We start from the raw sequence: 23,563 nt of genomic DNA on the forward strand, positions 1-23,563 counted from the left end.
ATCATGAGGACCATAACTATTAGCGACACTCAGCGTGATTTACTGTCAGGATCCACTGAAAATACATGTATGTCTTATCATTAGTTGCAAATTCCCTTTATATTCAGAGATTGTACATATTTACGGAAACCCAGTAGGGCCGCGATGTAATTTGTTTTAGTCTCATTATCTCCTACATAGGTCAGTGAGACCAGATAGTTTTCACCTTGGCCCTACCACGCTCCCGTACATATTCCATAGTCTGGGAACATTTCGTTGACTTTTCTTTGGCTGGATGGGTACTGATAGAGTGAGTGAGTTAATGAGTGAATTTAACGCTGCTTTGAACAGGGTTTAAGATATCATGGTGTGTACAGCTAATTTGGGGGACGGTTCGAAATATGGAAGTCTCGGATTTTAGTTATCCACTGTGGAGAAACCCCGTTTTCGGCTATGAATGCTGATAAACAGCATGATGAACCCTGTTGTGATTGCACAAAAAAGACTTGTGGTGTATGAAAGGAAAAAAAGAAGCTGCGTCCAAGATCGGAGGTTTTATAATATATGTAAAAATATCCAGGTTCTGCTTGGAACGTTCAGTAGAGAATTCCTTCGTCATGGTTAACTGCTAAAGGTGATCTGTTGCCCAAAATATCTTTCTTTGTTATGAGCGAGGAATACTGCAGACAGTGGCACTAAACAACAACTTATTGGAGACGTAGGGAAGGGGTAGGGGGACACGGTCTATGTGTGGTGTTTCTTCGAGGGAGATGGCGTATGTGTTGTTTGCACAATCCCGCATTCTCCCCCTGGATCCGTCCTTGAACTTCCACACATAATCAAAATATATTTGGTCATTGTCCTAACGTTCCTTTTTATTCGACCTCGACACAGCACGCCTACTTAAATATTAAATATGTACAAACAGCAGCAAAATAAGGTTAAATATGATTATAACATGTCACATGTACATCGTCATTACCAGTACATTAATACTGTACAGAATAATTAATATTAAATAAGAGGAGTATATATAGTGGACATACATTATACTGACAGGGATCAATGCACATATACAACACTGAAACATCATCTGCCAGAGACGTTCCAATATTTGTGGGAAACTTCAGAAAAAATTACAACATACGAATGCACTCCTGCTGCAGGAAGGCAAATGTCTTAGTATTTCCGTCAAAAATATGTAGGACTCGTTTAGTTCAGTTTCACCATCAGGAAGGCTCATCGACACCTTAACAAACATTCTAAATTAACGAAACTGCATACAGACAATTTCATTCAACTTACAAAAAGACTATATCAAACATGGAGGCAACAGAGTGATGTATTACTCCCATCCATAGTCCACAGTCGACAATGACACTGTGCTCGACATATTTTCGGTACTGGTAGAATAGAGACGTCACGAATCACTCAGAGAATTTGCCCGAAATCATTTTAATAAAGTATCTATTGAGCTATTTAGACTGTTCTCCGCAGTCATTTTGTTGAAGGTCATGAAGCTAGTCATGAGACGGAGACTTATTTCATGTTTTCCACGAGCCAGTCGCCCATTTCGACTTTATCAAAACCTGTCCATATTAATGAAAAGCGGACCAGTATACGTTGGCACCATCATGACAGTTCAATACAGCTATCTGTCATTTCACAAAGTTGTATCTCTGTATATAGTTGGGCTGAGCAGGCTCCTTGACCTTGACACTTGGGCGCTGTTTGCACTTCGACCCTTCTTACGCATGGAGCGTGACCTCTTGGCAGGCGTGTTTGGTCTGACGAGTGGTTCTGTCTTCTTCCAGTAGAGCGCTCGGTCATACAGATAGTCCAACCCATCGTCTGCTTTATGCCGCAGCGTGCTCTCAGTTCTCGTGCTTGTGGCTGTCAGAAACGAGAGAGAAACAAAGGTGAAATCATTTATAGAGATACAGTAAGCGAGAAATAAACATAGTGTAGAATGCTGTGCATCAATCCTGCCATCAAACACAGTGTGCCCACAACTACACTCTGAGACACTGGCTATGGAATCCTCTTGGAATCTACCAGTAAATGGGCATGGCGGATTATTTTGTCTATTCTACCCCGCTCATTAATATTCCAGGCGATTGTTTCTAAATATTCAAGACCGAACACGATAATCCAGTGATTCGTTTCACACGCATCAGCGAAGAGCCTAAGTCACATTGTGCATAGTTCAAAGGCTACCTTAAGTCTATGTTAAGGAAAGGGCCCCCGGGGTTACTGTGCCCATAACCCTAATATCGCGTTGTACAACAGGACCCTGACGCAAGTTGCCCCTTACGACAAACACATGGGCTAAGTACTAGTTGTTGCCCAAACCATCACGGGTTACGCTGTTTCTGAACAGACATCACAGACTGTTTCTAAAATACAGGTTCATCCAGGTTTATATATCTACGAGAACTCGGAACTCTTAGTGATATGTTTGGGGGGAAAGATAGGAGATGGTGTCATTGGCAGTAAATGGTTTAGGCAATGCAACCATTGTGCTGGCTGACAGTATAACATCATCTGTTCCTCACGCTCAATATAGATGGCATTTACGTTACGGAACAGTCGTCATCGTGGTGAACATCTAACACGGACTGTCCGTACACTGACACTAATTCTTAGATAAACAAATACAAAAGACACTTTAAGAAACAATGACAACCTTTCCTAAGACCCGGACGTTTAGGCGCCTGTCTGTTCCTATTTGTTATGCATACAGTATGACAGCTGAAAAACGTGTTCTTGTGACATATACCTTTTGCATAGTCGAAGTAGAGTTTGTCTGGGTATATCTCTTCCAGATACTTTCCCCAGTCTTCATCCCCGGCACTGCGTCTCAGGCCACCAGTCGTCACCCTCGCTGTCTCGATGTCCGGCATCGCCAGGCTGGCAGGTGGCTTACGGTGTATCCGGCCCAGATAACTCTTGCTGTGCCGGACCTTGGTGCTCACGGGCTCCCGACGGAACTTCATGTTAGGAGTTACCTCCCTTCCACTCACAGTGTACACCTTAGCTGCATCCTAAAGCAGAAGATGTTGTGAGAATAGGTTTTTATTTGTTTCCATTTGCTGACTGCGGTGATATGTGTAAGACAAGCCACTGAATCAAACAAATGCTTTGAAACCCAGTCCCACCGAAAGCATTTCTGGACACGTGCAAAAGGCGTGAGAACGTTCTGATTTACAATCCATGAAAGACGTTCAACAAGTCACCCACGTATGCATCGTTAATCAGTGATTCGATACTTGTTGTCGTATAAAGTGATACACGGTGTTAGTTCTTCTTACAGACCAAAAAGCAGGGCTGGGAGGAGTTGGAGAAAAAGTTAGCACGCGTGTTAGAATAACCTGCCCTTGTCATTACAGACTTCTCTCACTTTCCGGGTAATCGATTCCTTGAAATATGACTCTATTCCAGCTGTACCCGACCCGGATTCGAGTACCCGTGCCAACCCTACCCCACAGCATATCCACCCACATCAACGTTCAGCACCTTACCCCCTGACTTACCCAGCAGTCTGTTGTCACTCCTGCTGTTGAAGCTCCTTGCACTATGTGGTTAAGGCTTTAGCAAATTCCAACAATGGCTTAGGCGGTCAGTAGAAGCTGGCTTCACACAAAGTACCCAGGAGGGTAATGAGTTGGCCCCGGGTAAAATATTTAATATGTCTTTATTACAAAGGGTTGTATTGTTTTTGACGATTTTAACATAATTATGCAATCACCTGTTTTGAATATAATACATGATAAGATATTGAAAACCTCGAAATTGTAGCTTCCGAGCTGAGGAATATACTGAAAGTTCTTACAAATTTGATGTCAGGAATTAACATAATGGGTATCCGGGTAGGGTAGGGTAATAGTGGGGTGGGGTAACCGGGTAGAAAATTTGGACCCTCCCCAGCCCTACAAGAGGGGAATCGTGCCCATGTGCTCCGAGTGGCGAGAAAATCTGTTAAGCAATTGCTAATATACAGCGTATAATATTGCAGACATGGAGAGAACACTCCTAAACTTGATACATCAGTGATCAAAAAGGTTTCCTTACTCTGACTTATTGTTTGATCGACATTCGCGTTGGTGAGTCACAAAGCCTACAGCTTTATGGATGACAGTTTCTTTCTTTTGCTTTTTTGTTTATAGGGTCTATAGCTTGGTTAATTCTTCACAGGCTGATGGTATGTAGCTCTTTGCAATTAACAAGACGCTGTCATTCATAAAGTTCCATGCTTCATTTTCCATTGTGAATTTCTTCACATGCTCGCGTGTGTCTTCATGTAGGTGCTTGTGTTTCCAGTGCACAGTGCATATGTTTGTGATATGTGATATCGTCACGATGTTGCGAACTCATAACGGCCCTATACATATACGTAAAAGGTGACCTGCCACGACATGTCCTCGGATCTTTATTTAGGTGCGAGAACTAGCATCTGATTTAAAAAGATTGTAGATGCCTCTACCTCGGCTCTTTCAGGACTCCCCATGGCGCTGGTGTGTTCAAGGTCCTCCACGACCACGTCGTCCTTGACCTTCCCACCATCGGCGATCGTCACAGCCTTGAACATACAAAAGAAATAACATGCTTGGTTTTCATTCAGTTCGTTCTCAGGAAACCTTACATGAGCATATTAGGATACTGGAATGAACTGTACATATGACATATGATAAATGGCATATACCTCTGAACCACATGCACGTCTCTACTGTCGGCCAATGAGTCCATAGTTACACATAACGTACACATACAATTAAACATTCTACACTGTACATTAAAAACACGCTGTTTACCAGAAATAGTTCAACTCACATTAGTGCCTCCATCGTGCATTCGGCTTTCCAGAACAGTAATACACAAATTAGAACTTGGGGATACACTTTAAATACAAACACATAATCATTTATTCTGAATAATGTAAACCCACGGGCGACTTGAGTCGCCAACAGTATTGTTTCCGCTGCTGTCGCGTCACCGGGTTTGTAGATACGAACGCGCACGTTATCAAAACATACCACCAAAACACAGCACGTTTGGAATGAAGGCGCCCCTGGAGTACGGAGTCTCAGTCAAGATACCAATACACAGAATACTGTACGGGAGTGGTAAAACAATATGGCGACCAGTCCGAAAACGTCATCCTGATTTTTTACATTTTAGGATCTAACGGAACATACGTACTCTGAGGAAATTGATCAAGGAAGGGTGTCTTATAAGTTATAATTAATTGGAGATGAAGATGTGCAATGTAACTACTACTGGAACACCACTTATTGCGCTGTACAACAACATGTATTTTCAACATACCCCATGTTCTGCCGCCTATTACAACTTGGATGGTGTCACAAAATACCTGTGAGTGTGTCTACGTGCATGCGTAGTGTTTTACCTTGGGTCTCCGATCATCTCCGCGGGTTGTCTCGGTGGCAAAAGGGGGTAGGGCTGTGTAGGCAAGGAGCTGTGATACGTCCAGTTGTGTGGGGACACCCTCATCACTAGCTTGCGATCCCATGTCCTCGTCCTTTTCCACCAATTCATTAGCCTCGTTCTGGTTTGCTTCATTTGTCTTTCCAGGATCAATGGCGCTGCTCTGAACCGCGCCAGACGTCCTTCGTCGTTTTCGCGCCATTTTCTTGATCTTACCTACAAGGTTTATTCCAGCTGAGCTCATCAAGGCTTTTTCATCTTTGAATCCCTTTCGGCCGTGAATTTTCATGAATCGTTTCTCCTCCGGCTGAAATGATTAACACAAACACATAAGTTATTATATTTTCGATATGTTTATTAGATCCAGGTTAGACCTGATCTACAGTAGCCCATGTTGGTTGTGAGAGGCGACTAACGGGATCGGGTGGTAAGGCCCGCTGACTTGGTTGATACATCGTCATCGTATCCCGACTGCCTCCGTTATCACGCTGTTGATCACTGGATTGTCTGGTCCAGACTCGATTATTTACGGACCGCCACCATATAGCTGGAATATTACTGAATAGGCGTAAAACTACACTCACTCACTCATTACAAAGACCCAAACTCATCAAAATGTCCTGAGATTATGCTGACTTAGAAATGAATTTCTGAATCAAAGCAAATACAACATCAAATATTTTGCTATACAATTTTACATTTATTCCAGTATAAGTCAAACATAAAGTTGAGATCATGTTAAAGTGAACAGTTTTAACACAACTGACAGAGTATATACCATAGAGCCGTAATAGAGTTGTCGCAATACTTATATTTCCTCACAATTTTAGCCCTCTCCTTCTCCTTCTCGCGCTGTTCGTCGTGGAGGGTGATGAGTCTCTTCATAAAGTCGCTCACCTAGGACAACAAACAAACAGGTCACCAGCTAATTTCCACTTGTTCGAAATTATTCTCAATTCTAACGAAATCTATATCCAAATCCTCAGACAGTTCAGGGTATCTGATTGATGTTATACTTTATTCGAACTATTCGACAGACACACACATACTCCATCAGGTGGAAGATTCTCAGGCCTGAAGAATATGTGAAATGAAAGCAGTTCATTATTTTAATGTTAGAGCTAGTGAGACGGCGTTTCTATATGTTTAATATCTTGGTTATATGACGGCGGGTGAAAAAATCGGTCTTTAACGTTTAAGCCATTTATGTGGAATCCGGAAGAATGGCAAATGGCGAGCACCGTTGTGTCGAACTCTGATAACTCGATATCTCGGTTGTCTCGATACAGCGAATTCCTTCATAAATTATTAGTTAGTTTCTTTTAACTCGATACGGACATCTTGATATTTTTTCTTGGTTCCATGAATATCGAGACAACGGTGCCCGACTGTATATGGACTCATGTACTGCAGTTGTTAACGTACCGGTCTTGCTCTCTGTGACCTCAACATTGGATAACCGTCATCTTCCTAAAAGAATGAAAAGGAACAATTTACAGTAGACCCATTTCACTGTTGACAAGCTACAGATGACTCAGAACCTTGTCCGCACAAGGGCCATGAGACCACACACACACACTATCAAGTGTACAAGTCGTCAGTATTTCACGGGTTGGTGTGCAACCTTCCTACATCATCGGGCCATGGAAGAACGTGGCGCATATTTACGGTGGCGTAACCTCGGTGTTTTTAACTGGTTGTCTGTGTTCATGCCTTGTGCCACATATAGTAAAGCAGGGATATAAGAGTATAACTGGAATTTCTATATCCTTGTTTGACAAAGTCAGTTCAGTGACACGATAATTCTACTATTTTTTTTACACAGAGCTACGAGGATGTTGGGGTAGCCTAATGTTCGCTCGCACGCCGAAGAACCCGGTTGATTCTCCACATGGGTACAATGTATGAAGCCCATTTCTGGTGTCCCCTCGCCATGATGTTGCTGGAATAGTGCTAAAGGCGGCGTAAGATACAGTCACTGACATAGAGCTATGTTAGATATGACAGAAAGATGGTGTAAAGCATATGATGTGTATTCCACTTTAGTTTCATTACTTACATCCATTCCAAGGGCACTGTCGGGTGATTCTGTCTCCCTGACGGAAATACCCGAAGGTGATAGAGGTCTGTCGTCATCATCCTTGACAAGTCTGGTTCTGTCGCCTTTGTGCTTCCGGATGTTGAGAAGTATGCGACGAGTGTAGTCTGGGAAGGTGAACTTGACGCTAGGTGGCGCTTGACCTCTCTCCTCATACTTCTCATCAGTTGCTCGATGTTCGTCATCAGCCGCGCGGCAGTCGATGATCTTCCGCTGTTGGGCGTCCATTACTTTCTTGTAGTTGTAACAGCAATAGACATATGCGGCGATGACGAGGCCGAGGAAGACGAGGATGCCGATGACCACTCCCGCAACCCAGTCTAACGAAGCGCTTGCTGTCCCCGGTGCAGAAGTTGTTGATGTCGTAGTGCTGGTGGTCGACTCATCTATATACAGAACACGGTGCATTTCCATAAGTAATGTCAATGAGAGGCTGGCCACACCATTTTAGGTATACTTTGCATACGTTCGCTCAGGCACGCACACACATATCCGCACGGCGCACGGCGTCGCACGCACACGCACACGCACACGCACACGCACACGCACACTTCTTGATATATGAATAAACACAAAGTCCTCGCTGAGATTTGAAGGATTTAAGTCTCGAGGCGTTATTTTGCCACCAACAGATGATATAATGATTCGCATCTTGTCCAAGCAGGACTCACCACTATAATGACTTACGTTTAGTTTACACTAGTCAGCTGTACTAGGAACGAATTTCGATGCCTGGTATCTCTTTGCACATTTGCCGTAATTGGCTTAAAAATGTTTTCATATAACTAATTGGCGGATGAATTATCTCCCTTTACAATATTCAAGAGGCAGGATACTTACAGCAGCTGGCTGAAATATGAAGAGAAAAATACATTAATTCCTGTTATATGCGTGCTGTCTATACTGGGGTACATGCATATTTAATATTTTGATAAAGCATACAACAACGTATTGACGGAGTAATTAGGCACAATGTATTTGTTTTGCAGGTACTGCACAATATTTATGCATACATAAAGAAACACCCAAGACCCCAAAACAGGTTAAACCTAACCTGAAAATATTAAATCAGTAAGAAGAATAAGATGTATTTGTTAGCTTTCCGTTGACCTGGCTTGACAATGTGAAGTCAATGTGTAAGAGCAGTAAGCGTGTAGCATCTCACCCAGTTGAGTTGGTCAACGTCTTTCAAATGGTGACGGAATGAATTGACCGTAAACACGTATGCCACAGAATGATTAAAGAAATTAAATTGCTGAAATGACTATATAACATCAAAACAATCTAATTGTGCAGGAATAACACCTCAGTGTGAGTGTGTGCGTTGAATTTAGTTTTCTTTGATAATCTTAACATGGCACTGGAAGATTGGTGTGTTTGGAATGCATTATTGTTGTAAAATATGAGGCCATACTCTTCACACTGACTTAACACACACTTTAGATCTGTGGCCAAACTCTTCAGTCGATAAATGTGAAAAAGTGTGGCGTTTGATAAATTTCTTAAGTGAAAATTTAAATAATTTCTACACACTGACTTAACATACACATTAGATCTGTTAGTGTTAGACATTATCAGTTCTTGCATTTTTCCGTAACCACGAATGCAGGTCGGCTAGTATCGGAACTTTTCGAGCTGGTCACCCATGAGAGTGGAACTCACCGTTGAAAGTGAAGACGAGGAGATTGCCAGGAGATTGGACGGATGTGGAAGTCTGGTTGACTTGACATGTCCTAGGGTACTGACTGGCGGAGATGGCCGTGGAACTGCTCAGATCCAGGACCTGGAAGATTAATGGTGACAACATACAGGCAAATCAATTAGTCAATCTTTAATCAGGTACTGTAGGCACTACACTCATTCTTCATACCGATAAATAACTTCGACCGAGTTGTTTCTATGCCCGTTTGACGTCTTCGACTTCAATCAAAACATCCAAATGCACAAATGTGATGTTCTTTATTCATTACATACCCTCGTATCTTGCCTTAATCTGTTCTAATGATCTTTGAAGAAAGTAGAACCGGAGGAGTTCAGTCTAGGGTGCAATACTAAATTTGACCAAGTCATCCTCATTGCAGCCCTGGCTGTACTACTAGTCTAAGTTTACATGGGTATATGATAATGTACGCGAAAGTGACATGTGCGGTAATTGGAACTATAACTTGCTCACTGGGTAAACTAGTCACCCTGAAAGAAGTTGAACCCTTACCGTATATTTCCATATGAAAGCGCAGCTTTCTGAAAACGTTTACTGTATAATATCTATCAGTACAAAGTGACATGGATCTATACAAATTATATTATTTCCCGGAAATGATTGAAAATATGATGTATATGCTTCAGACTAAAGACATATCGTTTGCCACAAACATTAAACTATCCCATGAACATTTATTTTTACAGTCCAGGTTGAATCCTGTAATAGTTCCTGTGTAAAGACAGTATTGTTTGTCTTTAGACATGTCAAACACGGTCTTTCACTTACCAGGCACGTGAACCTGTAGGTACTGGTACCGTCGACACTGTAGTCAGCGTTGTACGTCGTCAGATAGGTCGTGGACCCGGACGTCTGGTTGTACAGACAATTGACGGAACCACCACCTGCAACGGTAAGTGCGTTAGTGAGTTTGGTTTCACCAGTTTTAGACATTATATAACATATTACAACCTGTCAATATGATGTGTTATACACGTTTACCCTTGTTATTCACCCCACGAGTGTAACGGTAATGTTCTAACACAAGGATCCTGGAAGGAGTGAAACAAAAATTCAAATGCGGAACCGCCGATCCTAATACGGTTAAGAGACGTAGGTCTCACTTCACTCGTGACTCTTAAACAACGGTTAACGTGGAGCACATGTACCGGAACTGTGAAAAGAAACGCCTCTGCAAACGAATTGCAGCCACCTTGCAGCAACCATTAGCACATTAGTTTCTGATAGATCATCTGACGTTATCGGACAATCAATTTCAGACGAGGTACAATCCAGCTGACGTGGATACTTGCGGCCTTTTCAGGATCCCACAATCCACACATTCCAACTATTGTTTTTTCCAATCTTTAACGTGCGGAGATGTAGCCTAGTTGTTAAAGCGATCGCTCGTCTCACAAAAGACCCGATTTCGATTCCCCTAATTAGTACAATGTGTGAAGAGCATTTCTGGTATCTGGGTATCATTTCAAAGGGATATCCGTTTTGCAAATCTGCGTACTTGAATACATGACGTAAGAGCTACAGAGGGTGTAGTTGAAGGTGAAGGCCGTGGTGTCGAGGCAACCGTTGAGCTGCGTCTCATTGGAGGAACACGTGTCTGCGCTGCCGTTGCTGATGCTGTAAGTCCAGTAGTTTTCGAACTGATAGGGACAGGCCACCTTGGAGCTCGAAATAGTGTCTAAGAAACAGGAGGGACAAATACAAAGGGTGAGATAAAATGGTGTGTCCGCGTGTGCACATGTTTAGGGAGGTTAGAACGAGTTTCACGTGTATACAGAATACAGACACACCCGTCCTTGGGTAATCATTTAAGTCATGGGCACCAGCAAGAGCAACAACAAATAACACCCTTTAACGCCTTTTCATTTTATGGCATTTAGGGCGTGAAAGGACATCAGGAAAAACTTACAGGGTGTGGTTCAGACATAAACTAGAAAGACATTGATCACTGGGATCTCTCTTTGTTAGTCCTTGGTAAACATCCGGATAATCTGACAAGGGACACGTTTAGGGTTTACACATGCAGTTAACATAGGTATTAATAATCAAGCAAGGAAGACGTTGACGCATCAATGCGATGTCGAATATCACATCATTTCAATACATTAAAGTCTCTCTGTGTTGTTTAACTCCTGCATAATCTCACCATTCCTCATGAGGAACCTGTACGTCCCAGTGTCGTAGGAGGTCGTAGTACAGATGTCGCTGTAGACGGGGGAGGCGCCACTGATGTACATCTTCACATTCTCCCCGCCAGCATCCGATAACGCAGCTGTGGAAACAGACAAAATAGTAGTTCTCGAAATCGCAAAATAGATCTCCAATATATATCTCCTTTCACTTTAGGTGAGTGAAAAATCTCGAGAAAAGAAAATGAGATACACATTTGACTTGGCTAATTATTAGAATGCCAGTTTTCACGTTTGTATGACGCGTGACAGTTGACAAGTGTCTTTGAGGCAAAAACACACATCGACGCGCATGATTTTGTACTGAAATATCTAGGGGTAAATAAGATTGCGGACTCATTTCATGTTATGAATTTAACAGACCTGTGGATTCGTAGAAGTAGAACTTGTCTGAGGAGATCTCTGTCAGGTCCCAGCACATGTAGGCGTCCCAGTTAAGACTGAAGTAGGAGAAGCTGGTGGCCGACCTGGGGGCGGATATACGGTCATGGATATACTGGATATATGTCAACGTGTCGTCAGTCATAGATATACTGGACATATGGGAACGTGTCGTCAGGGACAGATATACTGGCTATATGTCAACGTGTCTTCAAGCACAGATATACTGAACATATGTTAACGAGTCGGCATTTAGAAATATACTGGAAATATGTCAACCTGTCGTCAGGCACAGACATACTGGAGTCGTCTTAGGATCATGATCCTGCCACAGCTTGCGGACCATGATGCAGGCACCAAGACTAGTTACAACTGCCCCTTTCGCTTCCCCTCCGCATGCCGAGAAGCAGAGCCTAATATTTAATCATTGCAGGAATAAAGTGTGGCATCTCTGTGCAGTAAAACACGAGAAACTATGGGTGTTCCAAGTTAAATGTGTGTCTAAAGTGTAATTGTAGTCTATGGCGATATTGACCTACTTTAGAATGTACTGTGTTGAGGAGTATTTGTGTTCGCAGTTGAAGTCAAGAGTGCCGAACGTGTGCAGGGCGTAGGACGTCATCTGACCGGAAGTGAAGGACAGTACCCCTTTAACACTCTCGTCGAACGTCCCGGATAGATGACTCGGAAACGTGCAAGCTCCATCTGAAAATTGGGAGGTGTGTCTTTAAATGTTGCCTGGAAACACTACGAAAGTTAACTCGGTCAGGATGTCATCATTATTACAGCGTATGAGGTCGAGTCACCATCAGCACGATTTACTGTAGCACCACGTCTTGTCTGCCATTTGCAAATGACGAGGCGATTAAAAACTGGTCAAGTGTGAAAGCTGTATGATTTGTTTCTATGAAATAAAAAGTTTTGGGACTTGTGTCAACCCTCATATTTTCATGTGTCCTATTTCGACCAAACTGTCTGGAACATAAAGTATACACTTGAAAGTTTGATTTGATCACAAAGTTACAAACTGTTTCCAAACAAAGGGGAAATGAGTCACCGAGACACTGACGTTTTCGCTGTATCAAATATAGCAACAGCAAATAACACGTACGTGTTTGTTTACAACTACCAAACTTCTTACATGTTTATGTTTTGAACTTCATACTTTAAGTCCGTCTTCTGAAAGGATTTCTACTTAAAGACAGTCAATGTCATGAAACTTTGCTCCATGTTACATTCCCTCCCTCATTGTATGGTGCATTGTGTGGCCTTCACTGGTAATTAATCAGTAATAACATTAGATTCTCATTTCGCCAGTAATTGATAACAATCAACGTGACTGTGTGTATAGATTTGATTAAATCTGATTTATAGATGAAAACTCTTCCAAAATGCATGACACATTATTCTGTCAGTCAGTCAAAGTAAACTCTGTATTATTCGTTACGATTCGTTGCTGTAATGGAGCTGTGTAACGAATAATACCGAGCCTACGTTTACTCAGACTGTATGTCCATCGATGTGATATTAGAAATGACAGGGATACCTCTATGTTATACTGTCATATTACTGACACTGCTACAGCCGTCAACTGGTTTGTCGTTCACTGTGGCGTTAAATAACACCCGAACAATAAATACATAAAGCACGGAAAATGGAACGGTCCTATTTAGAGGTGTCTGCGCTGATACCCATTGAGCATAAATAGGCGACTTCACAGGTAGATAGAATTTCCGGACAGACAAGATAGACTAATTTTATATTTGAAAATGAAATATACTGCTTTAGATAAATAGTGACCGAAAATATGCCTGCATTGAGTCCAAAAGTGATACAGTAACAACAGAAATCTCGTTAAGAAATATATTACTTGCTTGGTAGTAAATATTGTTAAATAATGTAGATCCTGTAATTTTAGGGTATATACAATTTTCAATTTCAAATGAATACTTACTGAAACTGTTGCCATATGTTTTACCATCGGTCAAACACTTACCTTGTCCAGGTATAATCACACCAATTGCTGTGCAGATCAACATCACTACCTTCAGCTCCATTTCTTATATTCGCTTATGTCACTCAGGTTAAAATTTGTCCATTACTAATTCCTTGTATAGTTTTAACTAGTGTTGCTCGAACGTCTTGTACAGCACCAGTTTCAATTTACGTCTTAAGTCGAATAAATCTGTCTATGCACTTCCATCGTATTCAGTTCCAGATCTCCAGGATATCGGAATCACTTTTTTACGGTGCGATACTATCTGTATCACACTTTTGCTGATATTGTCTATATCACACTGGTCATCCTGGGGTCAGCTGTTGCCCATGTCACTGCCCCCTGAGGCAAACAGTTTGTTTCTAAGGGTGTCCTCCCAATCCTTCACCCTAGTCAAGTCGATTAAAGACTGGCCGCTCTGCAGCTTGGACGGAAGCCCAGACTCCGCCTAATCCGTAACACTGGTTTTAACGTAATCTGATTGGGCTCATACCAGCGCTATATTGTTAAGGTGATTGTATTAGCACTCTGAAAATGGCAGATTTGGGACACTTATACGTAGGTGCACTTAAACTACTCAGAAACCGATTGAGTATGGTATTCGAAATGGTTGCATAATTATGTGCAACCCTTGTAATTATTGATAACATATTTGCAAGGGATTATGGTGGGAAATGAAACCATTGGACTTGTCTTTGTTATTAATGTTGTTTATCAAACACATGAATTAAAAGCCATTTGAAATTTGGATTTGAAAAACCCCACACCCATTAGGAACTGTCCCTGAACTACTGTAAACATACATTACAAACACTATGATTTCAGCATGAAATATTTCACCTTGTAATAAACATTCCCCGGTGGTATTATCTTTAGCCATCGTTTAACTAAGGTGTGTATAGTCCTCGACCCGGCAGACTACGTGTCCTGTCGTATTTTCAATGATATCAAATGATTATGAAACGAGCCTCTTCCTCTCTGTTCCTAAATAGTTTGTGCATATAATAAAAAGTATTGTGTTTCATCAGTCGAGCAATGATACTTTGTAGCCTTGTTAACTGGAGACACAGAGACCGTCCATTGTGTGTGGAGTCATCCGTATTTCGACACAGACGGAGTAACGATATAGTAAGTAGCTCATGTCAGTAAGGATGCTGAGTGACTGGAGCTCAGTGTTCTTAAATAACACATTGTTTGTTTGTTTGTTTAACGAAGCACTCAGCAATAAATTACGACCTCCTGTAAATAGTCGAGTCTGGACCAGACATTCTAATGATTAATAAGATATAGAGTTACTAAGGCTGGTGTTAAAGACTAGTATGACGATTCATGTTTTCAGCTACCAAAACAACTCCATGAAAACAGAATTTACACTTTCGTACAACTTCATATTGCACAGACTTATTATTTATATTATTCATTGATTGTTTGCTCAAGAGTTCTTATGATCATGGACTAACATCAGCAATCGATACCATTTATTGATGTTATGCAAGACGATCTAAAATTCTAAGCTCTAAGACGTATCAGCATCCACAAGAAACTTGGGTGTAGAATGAACAATTATTTTCTACCCATGAATCACCACTGAATCAGTACCAGGTGTATCCACCCCATTAACGTGTGACATTCGTCAAGAATACCCTTATACAGCTGATCGGACCGAGCTTTACGTCATGACGAGGAAGGAGCGACTTTACACAAACACGATCGCTCAGTCCAAACATATTTCATAAAAAATGTGTCATATTTGAAGCCAAACCAAAAAAGGACTTTTATCTATTTTAGTTTTGAAAGATAATAAATGTCATCACTTAGACCTTTATGAAAACTTGTCGATATCGGTAGTGTTGAATGACCCAACATGACAACAAATATGGAACTGCTTACCTCCCGGACAACCGGGTGTTGTGTAAGCAAATCACGGCTTAGGGAATCAGAAACAATGACTTGGACTGTGTACACCCCGGGTGGAACGAACCAGCCATGAACATAAGCCTGAAAAGCGATTACGATGACCGACTTTGGAACCAAGGATTACCGTGGGATTGGTCGTTGCATAGTTTGCGTTAGCGCGCACTAGTAGCGACGCCATTTTCCTTTCTGGAGTTGAAAGAAAACAACAGAAACATTTGTACAGGAAACTGCAAAACAGGAAAAAAAACGGAAGTAATAGAAACAGAAGTTCAATAATCGTTATCTGAAATTTGACAAGAAACTGAGCGTGAAGTTTTTACTTTGTTTCGGCGCATAGAAGATGGAGTAAAGCGCGAATAAACACTTCACGATAGTTCAGAGGGTGTATCTGGTTGTAAGATGTCAAGCAACACGAGGACTGTGAGGAGAAGCAATGTACTGGCTGTTATTGCCATTGTTGTTGTAGCTGCACTACAAGGTGAGTTGTCATTGTTCCCGTGTTCCTGTGTTTCTGTGTTCCTGTGGTGTGTTTGTGAATAGAAAATGTCGAAATCTTTTTATAAGAGACAAACGCATTTTGAAAACGCAGGATAAACAATCTATGATATCGAAGCGTGACAGTTTCAAATAAATCTCCAACTTCAATTTCCAAAACAATCTGCTGGGCCTAACAATATGTACAGGATGTATACAAACTATGAAACAAACTTGCTTAAGGTGGTTATTCGAGAATGATGTGTTCCATAGAGGCCTTGACACTTACGACTGCCTTGTGTTGCTTTTAGGAAAGTATGGTTTGATAAGAGTGTATTTCAAATCCTATTTTCAAGTGTGATCGGCATTTAAATCTTTGAAACAGATATAATTCACCTGTTCTTATTTCATTCTTGAAAATATGTTTTTTAGGTTTGTTAATTTCAAGATAATCATGTTTGTAGTTAAAATGTTTAAAATTATGTTAATTGTTGACGTTTTGCTCTGTGATGTATACTGAGCTACACACAAGATACTGTTGTCAGTGCCTGAAAGAAACCAAATTTCGGTTCCATCGTTTTTGCGTTAATTCGATCTGAACTGTTTCACAATGTCTGTTACTATTGCTGTGTTTATATTTTGTTATTTGTGAAATGCACTCACTTTTACCTGTTTGATATGTAATTTGTGTGTGTAAATATACTTTGATTGTAATTTTGTTCTCGACAAGTGAATATTCTTGTTAGTAGTAGTAAACTAGGAAGTGTATATTTACTGTTATTCTTAACGCAGACTGTGACGGCTCTTGTACCTACCCCAGCGCTCTCGACGGCGTCTTCTACAGCTCTCATGACGGCTACATTACGTGGAACTCCACGGCATTCGGCACATATACAGTGGTCACCTTCAGCCAGACCTTTTCTGACCTCGAGTACGAGTGTCACCTGAATGACGGCAATTACTACGTCGGCAGGTACGTGTTCAGCTGTAACGACATTCACGGCGTTACAGCTATGATGCTCGTTACACCATACGGTACCAAGGCAGTAAACCTCTACGGCCTGAGCCCACTTGCACAAAGCGATCTCAGCAACACAAGGATTGTAATTGCCATTCTCCAATATACGCTTAAAATAGTCGTAGACCAAGATCGCTTTGTACATGTAGGCTCTGCCTAACACGGTTGGATACCAGATGAAGTTGAAATGTTATCTAAAGCGCCACTAAAACAAAGTCACTCACCCACTCACTGGTTGTTCGTTATCCTTGTGGTATTATGGCGATAGTGTAGAGAGCTCCTGGATGTGGGGTTGAGGGGTGGGCCGCACACATGGGCCATCGACATCTATATCCACACACATACCGAGAATTACTGAATCCTGTACTGACTGGGGAGCCACCTGAGATACGGGGTACATGCTTCCTCAAGGGAGACACGTGGGGACATACAGGTGAGACTTAGTCTAGATCTACCTTGAAAAGGGAGAGATACATGGGGTATGGAAGTTCTGCTCTGCCCATTAAGGCAACATAGGACACTGTGTCCGATCACTCTGTACAGTATCTACTGACTATGGTGACCTTGTTCTTCAGGTCTGAGGCGTTCACCATCTTCACTGGCCCCTTCTACGCCTACATGTGCTTGGAGCTGCACAAGGTCTCGGACAACCTTTTCTATTACTACTATGCCACTAGTAAGTCCAGCAAACAAGGTTCTATATTAATGAACGCAACAACTAAACACAGCTTCTCGGCAACATTCAAGGTCAGAAATAACGCTGAGGTGACGTCCACGTAAAAAATGTATTTCATGTTAATTTTATACGTAGCTTTTTATTTTTCATGATTGCATATTTGTTGTTATAAAAATGTCGATATGTGACTATCATTTGTCAAATATGAATACTGTGATGTCAAATTCAACTGTAATCAAATATAACAGTCAAATAAACAGCTGGACAAAAGAGACAATTGAAAACTGGATTTGCCCCCAAATGAACTACCCACTTGTTGAAAAATAAATCATACTGTGCTTTAGTGCAGGTATACTCTGTACCTTCAGAGCTGAGAGTCACACTGCAATAAATTATGGACGGTGTTTCAATGCATTCCGGTCGTACACTATATTACTATCCTGTGCTGTAGTGAAGGTACGTCATACTCCATTGCTTCCCCAGCTGAACTGAGTGGCGCTGGGGGTGCCCGTGTGAAGATCCTGCCAACAAGCACCAGCGTTACATCTGTCTCCACCATCTGTGACGAACCAACTCCCTACGCCGACGGCACTTTTAGCATCCTATACAGAAATGGTGAGGTGCTTTGTGGGTATTAGTAAGAGGTTCAAAACAAAAGCCTGAATTCGATTCCCACATTCAGTGTGGTTACTTTTTCATTTTGGCCAACATCAAGTCCACATTCATGGGTTCCATCAAAGTTGAACGTCAGAAGAACGTCAAATATTTTCCTTCAGCATAAAGCTAACTATACACTAAAATACTAAATCAAACTGACTTTTAACGACCATCCTATTGCCACAAAAGAGGTTCAAATTACGTTTTTGTTCACTTTTTGTATGCAGGTTGGAAAGAGCATTCGTACCATGAGTTAACGACATGTGTAGTATCTCGGCAAGACTGCAAGTCATATTTATCAAGATTATTGTATTTGTTAAAGATTACCGTGGTATATTATTGATAAAGAAACACTCCATAAACTCGGGGGTAACTAGCAGTTGAACAAATGTTTGATTAAGTTCCCAACTGTCACAAAACATGTTTCAATGTGTAAGTGTAGTTTGTAATACTTGATCTGACATCTAACTTTGCAACGGCACTCTTACAAATAACATATCTGGTCGACTATGAAGCATCACAATTATGATTGTATGAAGCTAATGTCGAACACAGGCACCAGCATATCGACAGAGGCAAGTACGTGTCCAACTGACCTACAAGGCTACTTTTTATACACCCTGAACGACGGCACTACGACTCACTGTAGCGGGAGCAGCTACCTCGACGTGTGTACTAACACGAAGCTTCTCTCTTTCAACTACACCCTGTGCAACAGCACCAACGCATTGTATTCTGGTGAGCTAAATAGAACTATTCTTATGAAAATTTTATGAAAATTTGTCAGATGGTTATTAAGGTGATACGTTTCATATCCTGTGTGAGTGGGTATGCGGTTACAATATTCCTGCAAAATCACGGCAGTTGACAAAAGAAGTGGGTTTCGCACATTGTACCTATTTGGGGAATCGAACCCGGATCTTCAGCGTGACGAGCAAACACTTTGACCACAAGGCTACCAATCTGATATTGCTGTTGCTGATATAACGATTGACACAAAAACGGTTGCCACTGATATGTCTGGGACATCGTTCACAAGCCACGCCAACACCAGCCAGTAAATAAACAAAAGTCATCGTGTGGGTGTGGCCTAAGGTTATAGATCTATGGAAACATTAATGAACAAAACGTAGATTTATAAGTGTGATTAGAAAAGTAACCATTCATAATATATTTTTTAGGTTTGATCATTGTCCTATATCTTGTCACTTTCCAGAATTGCGTCTCTAAGCTTACAATTTCTGTGGTTTCTTGGTAGCCGATCGATACAGTCTAAGTAAACTTAGTCTCCACTACTGAGTGGTGGAGTGTAACAAAAAGTACTTTGGATAAGTTTACTTAGACTGCCGATCAATACATCGAAATCGTGATGTGCGCATCTTCCATCACTCACATTGTTCTGTCGCTCCTGTTGTAGCCGGCGGGCAACTGTACTGTCTGTACAGTCAGAACACAAGCTCCACACACTACACGATCCTGTACAACGCTGACGCGAGTGTTGATGGCAGCACAACCTACCAGACTGTCTGCATGGTGAGACTGGTGTTATTATAATTAACAACTAAAACAGGACGAGCCGGTGTCTTGGTGGGCCTCAGGTTGGCTCATGCTATCAACCTTGCATGGTGGCAATAATATTGTTACAGGTTCAGGGATATATTCGCGCCAAACACACTCAGTAGTACTTACACCAAAACACTATACTGAGACATCAGGGGGGAAAAATTCATTTGGCCTTGTACCCAAATGTATATCAATAATAGTAACGTGCCATTTATATACCGCCGAACTCCACACAAGGTATTGTCATAGTATTAACAATCAAAGCACAGCACATTATTACCCAGGATACCTCAGGCTGCTTGTTAGACCTTAGACGGTTAAAGTCACATGATTTATTCTACCGAGTACTATTTTTTTCTGGGGAACAGACACGATTCTGAACAAATTCGCGTGCCTAGGGTGAAACCACGTGTACTTTTGTGGGCAGGACTGAAGTCTCAGGGGTCAAGCTACTCAACACGGTCACCCATCCAAGTACCCAAAGTTGGGTAACTTCACTTGATGGTGACCTGAGGCATATGAACGGGACCACACACCACCAATAATTTGGCTATCATCAGCTTCAAGTACAATAGTACTAACTGTGAACTTGCGAGCCCTTGAACTCTAATGTTATTATCCACAGAACATTTAGCAAAGTAGCGCTCAGGTGGTGACTTCCAACACCTTTAGAAACGAACGCTCTAAGCATGCCACAATTGCTCACAACATATCGATGATGATTTCGATGTAAACAATTTCAAAATCTGTACGGTTCTATCGATAGAATCGATAATAATGTAAGAACAAAAGGAATTAATTGACCTGTGAGTTCGACCTACTGACACAAGTTATACAGAAACAATTTGACCAGTTGTATCATTCATTACTGAACTGAGAGCAAAAACTGGTAAGACTGAATTATAAGTGATGCACTTCAAAATTGGATTTAGTCAGGAAGTTACGTAACAAGCGGTTTGAATATTTAAGAAAGCCATAAAGGATCGCCAGATCAATATCAATTTCGCAAAATTAATTTGAAAATGTCAAGAAAATGTACATATTTCTGAGACCCCTGCTTGTCGTATGTGCTGCCAGACACATACTGAGAGTGGATTGGTTTGGCCGCTCGGTGGTGTCCCAGTCGCATGACACTGACACTGAACTAATGAAGCAAAGTAGAGTGTTAATGACATAGCAAACGCAATTCAGCAGAGGGGTTTGTATCACGTAGTTTCATGTGATTCCTGTAGGTCCTGGAGAAATCCAGCAGCGGTACCGTGTACGCCACCCAATATCCCAAAGAATGTGAGAACGCCACCGTCATGAATTCCACAGCAGTTGCCTCCCCTGGCGCAAGTTTGGTCCTAACGCTCAATGGTAATTCAGTTATTTGTGTGTTCGTGTATGTGTGCTTAATGCGTCGCGAAGTTGATAATTAGTCTTCAGCAACTATGCTTGTTGTTAGAGGCGACTGACAGGGTCGGGTGGTCAGGCTCATTTATTTGGTTGACACGTTGTAACCCAAATGTGAAGGTTGATGCTCACTGGATTGTCTGGTCCAGACTCGGTTATTCACAGACCCACGCCATATAGCCGGAATATTGCTGGTTGCAAGAGAACAAGAGAAACTAAAGCATCTGTGCTAAGAGTGGCAGAACGATTCTGAGCCTGCCTCTGACGAATGGCGATGATAGAGTTGGTTGCTTGTTAAGTATTCTTTACGCAAATCTGGGAAGTATCAGTAGACGATGCCATCACTTTTTTCCACCTTTGGGACTTATGAATTTAGTTTGCTTTGAACTGCTACAAACAACATATGTAGTTGTACTGATTTGGTTCTATTCTTGTCTTTTCAGATTCCTGTCGTAAGTAAACCCATCTCGAATTATAGACGTTACGATGAGCGGTGCATCTCACACCAGATCGCCAAAGTGCAATATCCTTGGCCTAGATAGCCGCAATGTTAATGTATGGCACTTATGGCTATCTTAGCCTTAGGAGAGCTTTGGTATGTGGTACTGATACTAGTCTGTGGTACAGACCCTGAAGTATATATATCCAAGAAAGAGCACGCTAGTCTAGAAAATGTGGCAAGTCTAGATTTCCATAGCTTCAAATGAAAAAGGTCTCAGGGCTTCATTTCATTATATTATTTGATTTCAAGTGAACGTTTTTTCAGTAAAATATGTTCATTTCAGAGACTAGTTGTTAGTCTATACTGATACTTGATGTAGCCGATGTCGGGTAAAGTATTGTCTTTGGCCAGTGTAAACGTATGTGATCTAGCAAGTCTTTTGGTGAGGTAAATGTCAGAAATACACAATGGGTTTAGCGAACCTTGGTCACAGTAATAACGAAATACCACTTTGATCATACTGACGTGCCGATTTTTGCTTTCATTAGAATACATATCGGCATTTAATCGCAAAACTAATAGTGGAAGGAATTGTGTAGAAAAGGTAGCCCAGCTTGTCGTAAGAGGCGATGCATGTCAAAGTATCCTAATTGCGTGGATGTGTGGATACTCACAGTGTTGATCACTGGATTGTCTGGTCCAGGCTCGATTATTTACAGACCACCACCACATAGCTTGAATATTGCCGAGTTCCGGGACAAACAACAAACAAACATGTTGACTGACATTTTTCCCTAGCTGTCACCGTCACGGCTGCGACTCAACAAACAAACACAGCCTCTGTAATCGGGGGAACTCTCGGGACGATTATCATCATCGCTGCCGGTGTCGTTATCCTCCTAGGCGTCTTGTGGTGGTTGAAGAATAGGAAGTCGTCGTCAAAGGTGGACAAGAAGGAGGAAGACAAAGAAGTCATCATACCTCAAGGTAAAGGCGACATCAACTCAAGGACGTTGTTCACACCGACTAACAAGATCCCACTTCAAAACGAGAGCGAGGTCCTTTCACAACGTCAGATCCGCACCAGCTTCGACGACACAGACGGCACGACTGGGGGAGAGGGAGAAAGCATTACAAACGAGTACGGCGAGATCCAAGCTGACGAGATCATGATCGTTTCTGAAGGCAGGACTATGAGCAACGACCAGCTGACAGAAGCCAGTCTTCCAGTGTCTAGCGAGGGAGGGGAGACACCTCAGCCCACCGAGGTCACACCACCCGGAGTGGTCAACGACAACGTTGAGAGTGCCCCGACCACCGCACGTACTCCCCGGACTTGAACGTCATGACTAGCGTTAACGCTGAATCATAGATGCATAAGACTGATTAGACACCTGGAACAACAGATAGTGTTTTCGGAAATAAATCATGCTTCAGGGGGAATGGGTGTGTTTCCACCAGGTATCTCAATGCCAGGACCATAGTAAATCACGTGTCTTCTTTTCTTCGAGGACGGTGAAGTAGCCGAGTTGTAATTGCTTTCGCTCACTATATATAAGGCTTTGTTCGATTCCGCTCATTAGTACAATGTGTGTAGCCCGTTTCTGTTGTTC

General features: G+C 41.9%; 2 protein-coding genes across 2 annotated transcripts; one reads left to right on the forward strand and one right to left on the reverse strand.

The window, feature by feature from the left end:
- Positions 1–1,625: 1,625 nt before the first annotated feature.
- LOC137272117 (uncharacterized) lies at positions 1,626–13,869 on the reverse strand. Its single transcript, XM_067804474.1, has 15 exons — positions 13,809–13,869; positions 12,352–12,517; positions 11,795–11,898; positions 11,389–11,514; positions 10,741–10,920; positions 10,011–10,126; positions 9,185–9,305; positions 8,363–8,371; positions 7,484–7,908; positions 6,850–6,894; positions 6,247–6,321; positions 5,387–5,731; positions 4,463–4,558; positions 2,759–3,023; positions 1,626–1,872 (listed from the first exon to the last, which is right to left on the reverse strand). The coding sequence occupies exons 1-15, from the start codon at positions 13,867–13,869 to the stop codon at positions 1,643–1,645; spliced, it is 2,364 nt and encodes a 787-aa protein (XP_067660575.1). The 3' UTR covers positions 1,626–1,642.
- Positions 13,870–16,124: 2,255 nt separating this feature from the next.
- LOC137272118 (uncharacterized) lies at positions 16,125–23,290 on the forward strand. The gene is made up of 9 exons (XM_067804475.1): positions 16,125–16,203; positions 16,992–17,172; positions 17,793–17,893; positions 18,377–18,508; positions 19,106–19,288; positions 19,968–20,083; positions 21,346–21,472; positions 21,952–21,960; positions 22,749–23,290. Exons 1-9 carry the CDS (start codon positions 16,125–16,127, stop codon positions 23,288–23,290), a joined length of 1,470 nt encoding a protein of 489 aa, XP_067660576.1.
- The last annotated feature ends 273 nt before the right edge of the window (positions 23,291–23,563 follow it).

This window comes from Haliotis asinina, chromosome 2 (genome assembly GCF_037392515.1).
Source record: "Haliotis asinina isolate JCU_RB_2024 chromosome 2, JCU_Hal_asi_v2, whole genome shotgun sequence".
Lineage (NCBI taxonomy): Eukaryota > Metazoa > Mollusca > Gastropoda > Lepetellida > Haliotidae > Haliotis > Haliotis asinina.